General features: G+C 40.4%; 1 protein-coding gene across 2 annotated transcripts; it reads left to right on the forward strand.

The window, feature by feature from the left end:
• The first annotated feature begins 3,228 nt into the window (after positions 1 to 3,228).
• On the forward strand, positions 3,229 to 16,141 carry LOC123156409 (G patch domain-containing protein TGH homolog). Of its 2 annotated transcripts, XM_044574541.1 has the most exons (18): positions 3,229 to 3,470; positions 4,347 to 4,437; positions 4,527 to 4,621; positions 5,264 to 5,367; positions 5,873 to 5,934; positions 6,170 to 6,244; positions 6,547 to 6,695; positions 7,599 to 7,674; positions 7,803 to 7,886; positions 7,984 to 8,061; positions 8,420 to 8,558; positions 9,564 to 10,050; positions 10,173 to 10,454; positions 10,529 to 10,645; positions 11,037 to 11,246; positions 13,763 to 14,668; positions 15,644 to 15,707; positions 15,833 to 16,141. In XM_044574541.1, the coding sequence occupies exons 1-16, from the start codon at positions 3,333 to 3,335 to the stop codon at positions 14,549 to 14,551; spliced, it is 2,976 nt and encodes a 991-aa protein (XP_044430476.1). In that variant the 5' UTR covers positions 3,229 to 3,332; the 3' UTR covers positions 14,552 to 14,668; positions 15,644 to 15,707; positions 15,833 to 16,141. The 2 variants fall into 2 exon arrangements, with proteins under 2 accessions (XP_044430476.1, XP_044430475.1); XM_044574540.1 differs by having other exon boundaries at positions 15,644 to 16,141.
• The last annotated feature ends 656 nt before the right edge of the window (positions 16,142 to 16,797 follow it).

Raw genomic sequence — 16,797 nt, forward strand, 5'->3', positions numbered from 1 at the left:
TATCTACACTAGCTAGGTCTATACTAAAGATATAATACATCAATACGTTTCCAATGCTCTTTACTACAAGTGCAGTATTCAGACATTCCAATGTTTTTCCACTCAAGGAAAATTCAGAAAAACAGCAACTAAACAATCTGTTTCCACTACATAGCATAAATTCAAGCTAATCAAATCCACACCAACTTGGTCCATTACCTCAGTAGCACATCCTATGAATCTCCTGCCAGTGCCAGTGCCTTCAAATGCCACAAACTTGCCTGGCCTCTGCTTGTGCAGGATGCACCTTCTCTCAAATTTAGTCACAAGCCCACAAAAACTAGGGTCTATCACAGTGTCAGGAGTTTGCTGCAACAGCAAAAACATATCTATATCAACTACAACTCACATGTATCAACTTAAATGGAAGTAATCTCAAATATCTTCAAACCCTAACCCTAACCCTAGAACAATCAGGAAAGGGAGAGGATAGACTGAGCTGACTTACAAAGTACTCCATCTGCATGCTGCTGAACTCGCTCATGTACTCATCATCGTCGTCCGACGTCTCGTTGTTGTTCGGCCATGACGACATGGTCGCGGTGTCACCGGAGTGCGAGAAGAAGAAACAGAAGCAGAGGAGAGCAGAGAGGAGTGGAGTGAGCTTGGGGGAGAGTGAGAGAGCTGGTGGGGACGAGCGGCCCGGTCGGCCAGGTTATTCTTGGTCCGACCAGGTGCGACCGACGAGCGACTCTAACGGCTGCACGCGCGCACCGTTAGCCATTAGGCGGGCCGCCAGCCTGGCACGTGGGCCACTCAGGTCAGAAGCGCGGTTAAAATAGTCAAAACGACCATTCTGTCAACTTGGTAGTTTTTAGTCACGTGATTATGATTTTTCGGTAGTTTTTGGCCACTTTTAAAAAAGTGGTAGTTCTGTGGGACGCGAACCCCTAAACTGATAGTTTTTTGTCAAACACTCCTGTACTCAGAGATGATAAAGAGAATTTCATTGTTGGTGGGAACTGATAAATTGATTGGTGTGCCGATGTCCTAATGGTTGAAGCTTTCACGCTAAGATTCGACTTATTTCTAGTGCAAAAAGCAGGCTGCAATCACCGCGTGACTATTTTTGAAGGTCATCAACACCATGAAGAATGGAGGAGTATCTGCGGGAGCGGCGACGACGATTTTTGATGATTGCTATTCTTTTCTGTTTGATTTTTCTTTCGCTAGTTTTGAACATTATAATAGAGAAGCGAATAAGGTGGCTCATGAACTTGGCATGTCACCTAAATTTTCTCCGACTAAGGATTGGTTTGAGGAGCGAAATTGTATCTTTTAACTGTTATTTCCATTTAATAAAGTCGTTCATTTGAAAAGATCATAGAAAAAATGATGCCTTGCTCGCTCAAACAAAACTAACTACCAATTTTTGACTAGCTAAATACCTCTTTGTTGTAATGGAATGAAACAATATTTAGAAAGTAGCAACATGTGACCGATTGTCCTCGGTCACGGTGATGTTAATTACGTTGTGACGTTGGTGACTAATTATTGTGGGTGCATATGAAGTGCTAGATTATGGGGTGTTTTGAAAAGAATCTCTACTATGAGGCTAGTTATAGTGGGAGTAACATAAGTAGTAACATAGATGCCACATAAGCAAAAAAGATGACATGTCATATAATTAAAGAGGAGAGAGACAAATAGAGCAACATAATATGTTACCATCACATAGCGGTTTCCAATATAAAATGAGTCTACAAAGCAATAAATGAAGATATGCATGTTACTACACCTATGACACTTCCCACTATGAAGATGGTAACATAAACTAGTAACATATGTATATTACTAGTCTAAGAGGGTGCTTGGATACAAGGGACTATTTTTAGTCTGACTAAAAATAGTCTCTTTTAGAGGCTAAAGTTCCAAGCACCCCTGACTAAAGAGAGGCTAGGACTAGTCTTGAGGCTAAAATCTTTTAGTCATGGGAAACCTACTAAAATATGTATTAGCTCTCTCTCTCCTCATTTAATTCCTCTCCTTAGTTCTGGATTGAAGGGTTTGAAGGATAATAAATGCTCAATAACTAGATTTTAGTTTCTTTAGTATTTGGATCCAAGTATGGGTGAGACTAGCAAGTTTTAGTCCCACTACTTTTAGTCATAGGATTAAAACGTATCCAAGCACCCTCTAAGTTACTCCCCACTATGACTAGCCTGAGGGGAGGTGCTGTTGTAAAAATTTGTACTACTAATTATCTGCATGCTTAATTAAATGTCCGACTAATTTATTAATTGCATTTATGGCTAGGTTTCCAAATTACTTTGGCCCGAAAAATCCCTATTTGAACTGACCTAATTAATTGTACACGAATTAGTTGTCTGACTAATTAATTGCAACCAACCTGTGGTTGGATAGTTAGAGGGACTGTGGTATCTTAGCCCATCAGGATTCAAATTCTGGTGCTCGTATTTATTCCTAAATTTATTTCAGAATTTCTGGTGATGTGCATTCAGTGGGGGGAAACGTTCCCGTCGGCGACGAGGTGCCTACGGTGACTTTGTGAATTTTAAAATGATATGCCGACTCAGTCTTTTGGAGGTGCTCATAGGGGCATGGTGTGCGTGTGAATAAAATGAGGAAAAATAAACCAAGAAAATTCTACCCAAAACCGAATGAATATATTAGAAAAATCAGCAATTTTTTTTAAAAATGATAGAAACCATTCAGAACCAGCAGGAAAAACAGGAAAAAATAAACCCAAATAAAAATTGACAAAACCGAGTAACAGGTGCTCTTTCCCAGAAGAATAGGATTTTCTCTTTTTTTTCATGAGCATCTCCAAGACCAAGGTTATTTAGTTCTAGTGTATTGTTAGACACTAGTTCAGGAACATATTTTAGAACAGTTTTTAAAAATATAAGAATAGTTTTTTCACCTGCATATATATATATATATATGTATATATATATATAGTTTTTAAATTCTTTAACATTTTAATACCTACAATTATGTTTTAAAATTTATGATCATTGTTTTCTAGTCATAAATTATTTTTCTAATATATTTTACATCTGTTCAAAAACCGGTTGCCGGTTTTTTGAACCAGTTTCTTTTAGCAAGCGAACGGGACAGTGTTCCTCGAGGGAGAGAGTAGCAACTGGAGACCTTTTTGGGCCCATATGTGCTTGTTGGGCCAGGCGGCCTACACCGTACGGCCTATAGTCTCGGCCCACCTTTTTACCACCACGGAGAGACCCATCGGCAATTCCCCGTCCCGAACCGTCGTCGTGTACCAGCTTCGCCGCCAGCGAGCTAGGGCTTCCCACTCCGAGGATCCCCCGGCCATGGCATCCCACGACGACGACCAAGACCTCGTGGTCTACGGGACGCCCATCGAGCGGGAGGAGGACATCTCCGCCCGCAAGCGCCGCGCCGTCGCCGACGCAGGCCAGCTCCGGGCCCTCCCCGCCTGGAAGCAGGAGGTACCCCGCCCCCGGCCCCCCATCTCCACCCCATTCACTCCTGTGTACCCTTTGTAATCAAGCATCGGGATATATTTTTCTCCCTTTTACGGGGTTAATTGATGGCGCATTAGTTGGTAATAGATTTACCGAAAAAGGCTTTCGCCCCGCTTTATAAATAAAGCAAACCGCCACAAGACATACAACCACAACAGGTCCACACACAATTTCGGCTATGATCACTAGCAATTTCGTAATTCCTCTGTCCCCAAAAAGCTTGTCTTAGATTTTTCTAGATATGGATGTATCTAGGACAAGTAATTCGGGATGGCGGGAGTAGTTTAGTAGCTACGCATGCTAGTTTATACATCCAGGTCTGTCGGGAAAGCGAGTTCTTCAATTTAGGGTTTATTATGACAGAATCGTGTTCAGTGTTTCAGTTTAGTGTTTTCGAATCCATTGAACTTCCTTAATAGTGTTTTTTGCGGTTGGGGATGCTGCAAATGTTCTTCAATTTAGGGTTTATTTGATGGAATCGTGTGGAGTGAACTATGGGGATGTTCTGGTTTGTAGTAAGGTTGCCACACTTAACCTTTGGCTTGCAGTTGCGGTGCGCCACACTTTCTTAGCCACATGGTCCAGATGTCATAGGCTCTTTTTTCTTTGGCCAAATCTTGCCACACTTATGGTGACCATTTTGTTCACCACACTTTTTTGTGGCAGCACAGTTTGCCTGATGTTAGTTGTGGCAATATTTCCTTCTTTTGTTACCAACTTGTTAGACACTTGGATTGTCTCTTTTGTTAGCATTGCCATGAAATTGCGTAGCATATGATTTGCTTTAAGTAACCAATACCTCTGTTTTTTATTAAAAAATGAGATGTGATTTGGGTGTAGGTCAGGGATGAGGAAGGGCGGAGAAGATTTCATGGTGCATTTACTGGAGGCTTCTCTGCTGGCTTTTACAATACTGCTGGCTCAAAAGAGGGTATGTTTGTTGCCTTAAGATTATGATTTTAATATGTGACAGTATCGCTGAAGAAATGAATGGAATTATTAAAATGTCATTTACTGTAGGATGGACGCCACAGACATTCACATCTTCACGAAAAAGTAGAGCTGAGCATAAAAAACAAAGCATATATAATTTTCTTGATGAGGAAGATATCAAGGTATGTGATGCTTTTTTTATTCCAGTGCTCACTTTTTGTATGGAAATTGATAATCTGCAGCAGTCGTACACTGTTTTGTTGTATTTCAATTCATGGTATTCCATATTGGACTGCCTGACGTTTAATGTTTTGAGTGCGAATGCAAACACGCCATGTTCTAGTCATCTAGAAAACAAGACAGTTACATGAAAATGCTTTGATTTTCAGTTTTAATAGACAAGTAATTTTGGTCTGTAATGAAATTGCTCCATGATTGGAAGTAGAATGATCGCATCAATATTGTAACTATCATTATCTGCGAAATTATTCCAGGATAACTATAAGCATGTTATCTCACATCTTTAGTTAATTTACTTGACAACATATATCTGTTTACAGACGCTTGCTGTAAAGGTAAAGCTAGTACAGATATTAAAAGACTGTAATGTCTTCCCTGTTTCTTAGAATGTTGAAAATGTGTAAACCTTGACGAGCATGTACCAGTGGTTACTAGTGTCAGTGTTGACGTATTTGACTAAGCTTGGCCCCCAACAGTGTCAATGTATTTTTTGACTTTGATTTTACATAAGTGATTTCTCAGGATAAATTTGTTTCATGAAATTGTGAACTTATCTGTTGACAAATTTGGGCACCAATTTGCAGGATATGGGAGGTAATGCCTTGGAAACATCTCAACAGTATGATACATTCGGTTTTACGGCTGCAGAGCATGCCAGAAAACAAGCATCCAAGGAACAAAATGAGAGGTTAGCATCTTTACATTGCATAACTGACATGAAGCTTAGGGGATGTTTGGTTGGCTACAACACTTGGCTAACGACTAACCTAGGTTTGATAAAGTGTGGCAAGCCACACTTCTTGTGGCAACTAAGTTGTTTGTCACAAGTTAGGTTGTTTTGTTCGCCAATTGTGTGTGATGGATGAGGTGGCCATGGTATTATGCAACTTTGGTGTGCCCAAACTGCAGCAGTGAACCATATGGCTTTCATCAGACAAACATGCATGAGTTGTGGTAAGGGGGTGGAAATTAACCCAACACCCTCGAAATCAGTTTTACTTAAGTGTCCTCTTTAGTGTTAGCTGCACTGAATTATTAATGTGGCTATACACAAGATTTCTAGCATTACTCTGGTCTTTATCAATTTAGGTTCGTATGACCATGCCTTCTTAACTTAAATGGCAAAAGTTAGTGTTCTTAGTTCACCACTCTAATTGATATATATGTAAACATATCTGCACATCTGCATGCAGACCATCAGCTATTCCTGGACCTGTTCCTGATGAATTGGTGGTCCCCGCCACAACCTCGATTGGTTTGTCTCTATTGTTTTATCTTTTCAACTACTCCCTCCGTTCCTAAATATAAGTCCTTTTAGAGATTCCAATATGGACTACATATGGAGCAAAATGAGTGAATTTACACTATAAATATGTCTACATACATCTGTATGTAGTCCGTATTGAAATCTCTGAAGGGGCTTATATTCAGAAACGGAGGGAGTATATATATTTTCAGATAATAGTAATATCTTGACATCTTTTGAGCAGGCGTGAAGTTACTGATGAAAATGGGCTGGCGCCAAGGTCGTACCATCAAGGATGCACATGCTGACTCCTTATATGGTATGCATTTTATCTGTGAATTTGAAGCCATTTCATAGTTGATCTATGGAACAAACTTGTTCCGTGTCGCTTTCAATGTTTTTCGTTGAATTCATTCAAAGTCTGGCCTACCATCAGGTCAGAACGACAGATTATGACAGCCATGAGCGGCCTATTGTATCGGCTGTAGAAAATCTGAGTTCACAAATTATCTTAGTCCAACAGTTATCTGTTAAAAAAAGCATTGTGCTTCTCAAATAGCGACCTAATGGTTTGGTGTGGTAGTGTTGTTTATCTAACTAATTAACTGCTGATGCCTACAGAGTCACGTAGGGAAGCTAGAAAAGCGTTTCTTGCACTCTCTGGTGTCAGTAACGATGAGGATCAAGATCAAATTGCTTCTCAGAAATCTAGAGTGGATGAAAATGTCGCAGAATCATTTGACAAAATAAGCGCTTCAGGAAATACCCCAGTAAGCAGGACATGCATCTCTCTTGATTATTTGTTGAAGTTTGTGTTTCCTTGTTTAATTGTTTGTGAGCACTTCTCTTGTAAGGTTTCACCTTTTCACTTCTCTTTGGTTCTTATGATGTACTAAAGTGCTCAATGAACTTTTTTTCTTCTTAAATTTCAACGAACTTATTGTGATCTTTTTCTTGCAAATCCGAACTATATTTAGACCTCGTACCTCTGTTTTATGCTATAGAGTGCACACAGTGCAATTTTCCACATGAACTAAATAATATTGTTTTATAGCTGAACTAAAATAGTAAGTACTTTCATACTAATATATTTTGTCTAGCTCCTACTAATCATTGTTCTAAAACCAAATATTAAATTTCTATCTTGAAGACCGTAAAAAGTCACTAGCAGCATTATAAAAGACAGACGGTTAGTATGATAGTATCTAACGCATGATTGGTTGGTTGCCTAGTTTCAGGTTAGCCTGCATATTATGTCCAGTATGCATTGTGTGGGTGGTAAAGAATTTCAGCAAAAAGTTTTAATCTGGAGAAAAGATTTGCCTTTACCACTGCAAATTTACGGTGTCTTGGCTGCCATAATAAACTAATTATTACTCCCTAATTAAGTAATTATTCTACTGGTTGGACCTGACTTCTGGGAAGCTAAGTTTGAGATTTAAAGCTGAACTTGCTGTGTAGATAATCTTGCATCCCATGAGCCAGCCTGCTTTTTGTACGAAGGCCACTAAACACTTAGTTATGGCACCCTGTCGGTCTGCGTTGAGGATTATACAGGCAACTATTCATGCAATAAGTTACTGTTGCTCAAAAAGTGTGCATGCAATTGCTAACTTGTTTTCCATGAAGAAGAAAACATCAGCTGATCTTCCTGGTTTTCCATAAATATTTAGGTGTATGTACTTCATCCAAAGGAAGATCTGCATGGTTTAGGTTTTGACCCATTCAAGCATGCGCCTGAGTTTAAAGGTACCATACTCCAAGTCCCCAATAAATGATCATTTGAATGGATCTCCTGGGTCCTGGCTAGGCATACGGACCTGACTAGGCATGCCTTTTTGAACCTTGGCTTGACCTCACATTTTCTTTCTTTGCAGATAGGAAAAGATCACACAAATCAATGAACAGGGACCGAAACCGAAGTGATGTTTCCGTGAGGGGAAGTCTCCTGATTTCAAACTGTATGATTGTCATGACCCTTACGTTCGGTTCTCTATTTTTGCTAATATTGCTCAAGTATATTGGGTGGAAAATCTTAGCTAGTGGTTTGATCATCAGCAGGACAATATGCTCCTGGCTTTGGAATTGGAGCACTCGAAGAGCTTGGTGTTGAAGATGAGGATATTTATGCATCAGGTAATTTAATTATCTTCTGGTCCATTTGAAACTACGTAATGTTAATATTGGAAGTCTTGAACTTTTGATGGAAGCATATGGCATTTTTGTGTATCATTCCTTACTGAAATGGAATGGTCGGTTATGGTAGATTCTGAATGTACAATTGTTATCTCCTTGTACCGCTATAAGGTAAATTCTTATTTGTTCCTGTGAGGATGTGTGCTATCAAATGGAAATCTTGGCAATTGTGCATATAGCTTGACAAGACTTAATAGACTTGTTTCACTGTTTGAAGATGCTATTTCTATTTAAGATGGACTGGCCCTTTGATATTGTTTCTCACATGTCTTACTATCCTTATATTTGTCGTGCTCAGGTTTCAATTATGAACAAACAGAAGTTGATATCGAGCCTTCAAAAACATCTGGTGACAGTAAGTTTAAACTTGAAGACAAGAAGAGAGGTTTCTTCCTGAGCTTTAAAATTGCCTCAAATTCCGAGTACAAACTCGAAAGGTGATGCTTCTCTTTGATTTATAATTGATTATTAATGTTAACGCCTTAGCTTGTTTTTTCTATCCTAGTACTTGCTTGAACTTTGTATGTATGAATCATTTGATTCTCTCTTTCCACATATTGTCACCATGTTAGGTATTCTTTTGCTGTTTATGTTGTGCTATGTAAACCTGTTTTATACTTTCATACTTGTTAAGTTGGATCTATTGATGCCAAACCTCTTGCCAGTATGTGGTTGAAAGAACCAAAGATGTGCATAACATGACATCTATTTTAGAAATTTCTTGTGATTTGTGAGCCTTTGCACAAAGCAATTGGTAGAGAAGTAGTACATGCAATGACAATCTAGCACGCCAGTTTAGTGAATGTTACTTTAAATGGTAGTGCTGTATTATAAAATCTAGTTAAATTTATTCACAAATTAACAAAAAATAGTCAAATTAATTCTAGCCACTTCCACCCAATGAACTCCCGACACGCATACAGTTGTGTGTTTTTAACCGAATTACTCTCTCTCTCTCTCCTTGATATGTACCGATATGTGTTTTCAACTGAATTATCGCTACGTAGCGGTATGTGGTGATATGTGTTTTCCCAACATCTACTCTCTCTCTCTCTCTCTCTCTCTCTCTCTCTCTCTCTCCCTCTCTCACGCGCGCACCCGCACATGCGCAAGTAAAGTTGTCATGTGCATTTTATGCGTTGATGGTTCATCTGTCAACATTCAGTAAATTAATTGTCAAGGTGTTCCTCAGCTGCCTTGGGAGTGTAGATAGGCAACCAGGTCATCAAGTCAAGAATGGAAAAATAGTTACTGGGTCTCGCCATGTTAGTTTAAGCTCAGTGGAATCAGCAAATAAATATGAAGGATGACGTGCACACCTGTTAGCTATGTATATATTGTATTATTATAGTTCACATTCAGCAAATTAGTTTACTCAATTCCATATTCATCTCATATATATGTATTCATCTTGGAAATTTGGTGACACTGTGACTCTTCAGATTTCATCCTCCTGAGATCCCAGCTGATTTTGATGGTCGCCATAAGTTCTCAAGTCCAATTCAGACAGCTGATAAGTTCTCTGATCTAGCTCCTCCTGAGGTTGCTCCTCCAGAAGACACTACCTTGAGATTATTGATTGAGGGCTGTGCTGCTATGGTTGCTCGTTGCGGGAAACATATAGAGGATTTCTACAAAGAGAAAAGTAAAGCAAGTCCACAGTTTCTTTTCCTCGATGGAGGAGATGGATGTAGCTACTACACAAGGAAGTTATGGGAGCATCAGCAGAAGTTTATTGACCGGCAAAGACCTGATGCTGTTAAGTCGAAGCCTTCTTCTGACAAGTTGACAGCTGAGAATCGTGGAACTATTCTTGGTGAAAAGCCTCTTGATAGAAGCTCTAAATCATCTAGCTCATTTGTTTCTGCAAAAGAAGCTGTTCAACTACAATCAAATCTTGGTGACACCTTTGTGAAGCCAATATCTCTTGTATGTTTTTGAATTGCATTGTCTTACCAATTATTGCTGCCTCCCTAATTGTGCCACATTCTTTATATGAATTACCTAATCTTGGTCTGATTATGCAATGGATTATTCTTGCTTCGCAATAGGATGGCGTGCCAGAGTCAAAGAAACCTTTTAGAAATGAGCCAGCAAAGCAGGCAAGGTTTGAGCAGTTTCTAAAGGAGAAATATCAGGGTGGTCTTCGTATTGCAAGTCTTGCTCCTACAATTACAATGTCGGAGGCTGATCGTGCTCGTGAAAGACTAGATTTTGAGGCTGCCGCAGATGCAATTGAAAAAGGAAAAGAATATAAGGCTATAGATCCTTTGTCAATATTGGGTTTACCTGGATTGAATGAGCAACGCTTTGTTTCATCCACTCAATTAGAGGTAAGTTAGCTTATTTGGGTCTATTAGTAATGTCATGTCTCTTTTTCACAATTTAATCCTTAAAAACAATACAGAGCTCTGCGGTACTCCAAGATGAGAGGCCCATGTATCCACAGAGGGAGGAGTTCGAATGGCGGCCTTCACCAATACTGTGCAAGCGTTTTGATATTGTTGACCCTTTCATGGGAAAGGTAAATTTAAGTGATTCTATATTGTTGGGTATATGACTGTGTTAATTAGCCAATTACGATAGGCAAATGAACTAAAAATTAAGTACACAGAATAAGAAATATAAATTGGTGATCTTTAGAAAAGGAATGGGGTCACAGATACACACAGATACATTGCGGTTTATGTTAAGAGTATCGTCGTAAATTTCCCCAGTTCTTACTTTTATACTTGTAGCTAAGTACAGTTTCCGATGTCTAGTTCTAAGGAGCTGATTTGCAACTGATAAATGTATCAGTTCTAGTCTTCTATAGTACTCTACTTTTTTATTATTTGCTATTTGGTGTTAAATCAAATATATATTTTCAAAACGTCACTCACACTGACATCTTATCATGCATGCTGTATGTGCAGCCAATGCCTCTTCGAAGACCAATAAGCAAGATGGACACCCTTATGTTTATGACCGAGTCCACCAAAAAGATAAATGAAGATGTAAGGGGCTCAAGTACTATTCCACAAAATGCTGCTGTGTCAGGAACAGAAGAGGTAGAGGCACAGGAAACTGCAAATAACCCTGATATTGTGGCAAGCAGTATGCAGAGGCCTGTTGATCTTTACAAGGTGCTCCCTTCATTCCTTTATATAACAAGTATTTGTTTTCTAATAAAATTTCAGTAAGGTGTATTTCTTCTAATTCCTCGTAATCCCATGTTTAGCCCTCTTAAAAAAAGGAAAGTATCTCTCTCCTGATTTCATATATCTCTTCTGTTAGAAAAAAATAGGAAAGTATCTCTTTTCCGATTGCCTGTATCTCTTCCTTTTCCTAGCTTAATCGATTTACTTGCCGCTAACCAACGAATTGGCCAAGCGTAATTTCGTTCTACATTCTCTATTATTTTGTGCCTTGGTCACTGTGCCGGAAAAAATACACCTTACATAAAGGAACGGAAGGAGTAATAATTACCCCAAATGTATGTTCTTAGGGGAAACATTGGCCAGAAATTCATGTGGAATTAAACCATATTTGAAGGATTATCTTGGCATGTTTAATTTGTGCTCCCTCGACTTTCTGCTCAGACTGAAACTGACCTCTGTAATAGCATCCATATTGCTACCTGTATTGAGCAGTGCACCAGGTTGTTTTTTCCATTAGATACTACCTCGTCTCTACATGCAAAATACACCAAAAGTCCTAGCTCATGGCCTCACTTGGAAAAACAAAATTTCTACATGGATTTCATAGAACACATATGTACAAGTAGAACTTATAGAGCTTCATGATTATTGAGGGTAAAAGGCCTATAATAATAATGTTGCTCTGTTTTCTTGTAAAAATATTCTTCTTACCTGGCTATGTATGAACGAAAAAAAAATGATTCTTCAAAATCCTTAAGTCCTACTCACTTCTCCTGCGTATTCGAGAAAAGAAAATAATAGGAGGTAGCCATATTTGTTTCATTAAGGAGAAAAAACTCCAAACTTTACTGTGCACTTGTGGAGAATGGCATAAATTGACATACATAAATGTAGTGAAACAATAGGTTAGAGTATATACATGCTGTTTGTTGGAAATTGGGTTATCATAATTTACGTTGTAACCCTTTAAATAATTATATTTTCCTACACGGGCCACATAATCGGTATTGCCCAGTTGGTTATTCGGCACTGTGAGATAAAGGCGTGGAGTTTGAACCCATTTTCCTGCAATAAGGACATTTCTAACCGATCCCCTAAAAAATAGAGGAGGATCCGGCCGAGTAAATCTTAGTGGAGTATTTATACTCCACTAAGTTTTGGTCGGTTCTAGCCGATCCCCTAAACTTAGCGGAGTCAAACTTACTTTTGGTTTAAGCATATCGTTGAACACTTGTCGTGCAGCCTATATTTGGTCAATTGACTGAATCTTTGTAGCGCGGTCACGGCGTGCTCCTGCTTCGGTAGCGTCTGCATGGGCGAGTGCTTGGTTCCCTTCCCCTACACCTCCCGGAGTCCTTCTGCTTTCTCCACACGCAGATGTTCTTGCTGTCAGGGCCGGTGTACAGAGCGTCGCCCTTGGCGGTGAGAGAGTAGATGTGGCCTTCTCCCTGACGAGCGAGCTGATGAGGCTGGTGCCGGACACCATTGTTGGCGTAGCCACGGACCGGGGAGGAGGCTGGCGGGCTATTTGGTCGGGGGAGATGACGGGCCCGGGACGAATTCGGGTTCGGAGGGGATCCAGGAGAGACAGGAGATTTTCCTCGGCCGCCTCCAGCCGGAGTAAATATACTCGTGGGATAGGCGCTGGAGTAATTTTTTTACTCCACTAACCGGTTTAGGGGATCGGCTAGGTGCGACATAGAGGAGGAAAACCGAAATTATCCTCCCTTATAGCCGGATAGGGGATCGGTTAGAGTTGGCCTAAATTGGTAACCTTAAATCCTTATACCATGCAAGTATGACGTCTTGTTTATTAACATAATTAGTGCATTCAAATTTTCCTTTAATAAATGGAATAGTAGGTGCAATGCTTCATAATGGGATATTGTCATTTTTTATCTGGTAGAAGCACCAATTTAAGTCTGATGCCAGGTATGGGTTCTGATAGTTGTGTTTACACTCATTTCTTGCACAGATTCAGATTTGCTTAGCTGGTTGGTATCTTAAATGTGGGGTTGTCAGAGAACTTGGACAGTTGTCTATGCTTCCTCTTTAAGCCTGTAAAATATTTCATGTTTAGAAGAGCTTAAGCCTGTATGGTGGCTTAAGCTGCTCCACAGGTGGACATAATCCTACTGTGCATGCCAAGTTTCCATAAAACGTGAAAAAATCATGTATGTACAACATGCTATGCACACGCACTTGCAAAAATAAGATCATTTGTGTACTGTACAAAAAGTACAAGAGGCGAGATACTAGCGGAGCAACTATATGTGCACAAATTACTTTCTTACAGTTCACAAATGGTCATTTTTTATAGCATGTTGTGCATCTGTGAATTTTCTGTATTTTATTTAAACACACAAATTACATTTTATGATGGGTGATGTGGGCGCAACAGTTGCTGATTTTGATTCCACAGTTGTCTATGTTGTCAATTAGGAAATGGTTAATTGGACTTGAGGGTTCTGTACTGACAAGTTATCTGTTGCACTTTCCAGGCAATCTTTTCTGATGATTCAGACGATGATATGGACGAACCTCTTAACAATCAACAAGTGGATCCAGTGAAGACGAGTGAAGGTGCCAACATGGCTCTTAATCGTCTTGTTGCTGAGGATTTCCTGGAATCTTTGGGTAAAGAACTGGGATTGGAGGTTCCTGCAGAGAAACCTGCCCAGCCACCGAATGTCTTATTTAGATCAGAAATCCTTCCAACAGCTGATGCAAGTGTATCTAGGAATGGCCAGACATCTACTTTTAGGGAGATAAAGGAGAACGAGTGTTCTTTGGGTTTGATGGAAGCTGCCAATGGTAATGGGGACGGTCCTTCATCCAATGTCGAAAAGCTTGATTTGAAATATGAGCATAGTGCTGACATAGGCCGGTCACACTCTTCACATCGTCAGATTCGGAACGGTAGTCCAGAGTCTGATACTTCTATTGAACGGCATAGGAGTAGGAAAAGAAGATCCCATCATCGAAATCGGAGTCCAACACCCGATTCTGGTTCTTCTGATGAACGACGTAGTGGTAAGAAAAGAAAGTCACATTCAAGGCATAGAGCAGGCAGGAGTAGAACTCCTGATGCCGATTTGTCCTCTGACAGTCAAAAGAATAAGAGAAAACGTCGGGAGAAAAGGAGTCATCGGACCCGCATGTCTGACAGTGATTCTAGTGATCATGAATACAAGGAAAAATATACATCTAGTAGTAGAAGATCATCTGATAAAGACAGAAGTAGAAAGCATTCTAAACACCGCAGGCACAGAAGAAAAGACTCTGCATAGTGTTCTTGAATACAGCTACTGGAATACATGGCTGCAAATGAAAGAATTCACATTAGCTTCTCCAGATTATCCAAGTTGGTGAAAATGTTGGGCCCGATACTGAAGTGGATGTTTATAGTAAGCGTTCTAAACCAACCTTATGTTTTTGTTCTTGTGTATGGTATTTTGAGTGAGCTGTTATTTTACCTGCATATGGTATTTTATATTTATAATGGTAGAAGATCCTTGTCTTCATTGCACGTGATGCTTTGAGTTGTTAATTTACCTAAGCATGCCTATCACTTTCTTGTCCTTCACTTCAAATTGTTATCCTACATTTTCTGCACTTCAAGAATGGACAAATAGCCTTAAAAGATTGAGAGATCACAAATCCTGGCAGAAGCTAGAAACGAAACCATTCTAGTGTTTTTGTAGAACTATAAGTGGAAGCAAAAAAGAAAAAGGGAAATTCAAAGCTTAAGTTGTGTGCTAGCGCTGCTAATTTGATCCTTGTTGGTTTGGTCTTCCAAATGGTGTTTTGTTCTGGGCCAAGCTGGTATCCTGTACATACCTGGGCAGCACTACGAGTGCTGCTTTACAACACTTACCTAAGTCAACTGTGTTGCTTCGCTCCATGCAAATTCATGTGTCCTACACTTGCATATCAGACTATTGCGGTTAGCAAAGTTATATTAATCTTAAAGAAATTGCATATAACCAGTGAAAGTTATCTTGGTGTTACTTGAAGCCCAATTCCAAAGGGTTACGAGACTAGTTGTGTTTTCCATCCAAGAATTGCTGAGTTTGGCAGGAAACTAGCTGGGAATGGGCTTGGTTTGAGCCAAACTATGGCGACCTGAATGTTTATATTTTTCTAGTTTATTTACATCTCTTGGTGATCATGATGCTTTCTTCATCAGAAACACAATGCGGCCGGATTTGGCTGATAGATGTTGCCTGTTTTTTGGATAGTCATTCTTTGAGTTACAGCCCTGATGTGGCTTCTGTCTTTTCTGTCTTGATTTCTTCCTTGCACTACCCTTATTATTAGCCAACTTTGTGGCATTTCTGTTGAGCAAGGACAACTAACGTACACGTTTTGTGTTGTTGCAGTTACAAGTTGATACCGTGTTATCCAGTCATCCAAAACTATTTGATGAGCCCGGAAGCTTCTTGCGTACTCCCTCCGTTCCGAATTACTTGTTTTAGATTTGTCTAGATACAGAGGTATCTAACACTAAAATGAGTCTAGATACATTTGTATCTAGACAAATCGAAGACAAGTAATTCGGAACGGAGGAAGTAGTAGTTACTGAGATTCGGGTTGTGCATGCGGTCTTCCTTTGTATGTGGAGTTTCTGTTGCCATCGTGCCTCTACCTCCTGTTGTATGTCATGTCATAAATTCGTTCCGTTCCGGAAGACTGTCTCTGAAGATCCTTGCACAACCCAAACTGCCAGGCGTGAACAGGTGTAAATAGAAGAGAATTGGGTTGTCATTGACATAGCATTTAGATTATCAATTTCGGTGTTGTTGTTTTCTGTTACAAGTACTGTTTCTGTCATGCCAACACAATGTATATCGGTCTAGGACAAGAAAAGGTTCGTTCTCCGTGTTGCTTGTGTGCTTGCGCACCTGTGGTTTTGATGCAAATGCCCAGCGAAACAGCAACCACCACACGGTAAAGAGCTCGGACGCCAGAACGAAGCCTGGTGAAGCACTCGTGTACTAGCTCATCTGTGTACATGACGAGGACCGGTGTCAAAAAGGCGCACTCGCTTCATGCAGACTCTACTACAGGAGCACCAGGCAGGCATGATGACTCCCGCGGGAGAAGCCTGGAAGATTCGATTCTTGGGCTCCCTTGGGTCCACGCACGGGATGCCATTCCAATCCAGCATCTCCAACGCACGCACGCGTCGCCCTCGCCTGGTCCAGCTTCTGTTTGCTGCCCAACTGCGACGGGCCCGGCGTCGCCGTCGCCCGCCGATCGCTGTCGCCGCAAGATACGGCGTCAGCGGCGCCGAGAAAAGAGAAAAGGCGCCCCATAGGATCTGTCTCTCTTTCCAGCAGCATCTGACGCGGGAGATCCTTTTTGGTGTTAATAGTTTATGTACTCTCGTGCTGCTAGGCTGATTGGACCCTATCTACTTGCACCGGACGACCGCCTTGCATTAGGATTAGGGGTATGTTATGTTATGTCAGCATGGTAGTAGGACGTGTGGCGCGGTCTGCTGTGCTTGGTGGTCGTGCGTGGTGGTGACGGG

The sequence above is a fragment of the Triticum aestivum genome, chromosome 7B (genome assembly GCF_018294505.1).
Source record: "Triticum aestivum cultivar Chinese Spring chromosome 7B, IWGSC CS RefSeq v2.1, whole genome shotgun sequence".
In the NCBI taxonomy this organism is placed as follows: domain Eukaryota; kingdom Viridiplantae; phylum Streptophyta; class Magnoliopsida; order Poales; family Poaceae; genus Triticum; species Triticum aestivum.

What these genes read in the sequence shown, in the direction of transcription:
- LOC123156409 (XM_044574540.1), top strand. Translation starts at nt 3,333, where the DNA reads ATGGCATCCCACGACGACGACCAAGACCTCGTGGTCTACGGGACGCCC. An exon ending in TACTGCTGGCTCAAAAGAGG is followed by an intron (nt 4,438 to 4,526) that starts GTATGTTTGTTG and finishes CATTTACTGTAG; the next exon opens with GATGGACGCCACAGACATTC. An exon ending in ACATGCTGACTCCTTATATG is followed by an intron (nt 6,245 to 6,546) that starts GTATGCATTTTA and finishes TGATGCCTACAG; the next exon opens with AGTCACGTAGGGAAGCTAGA.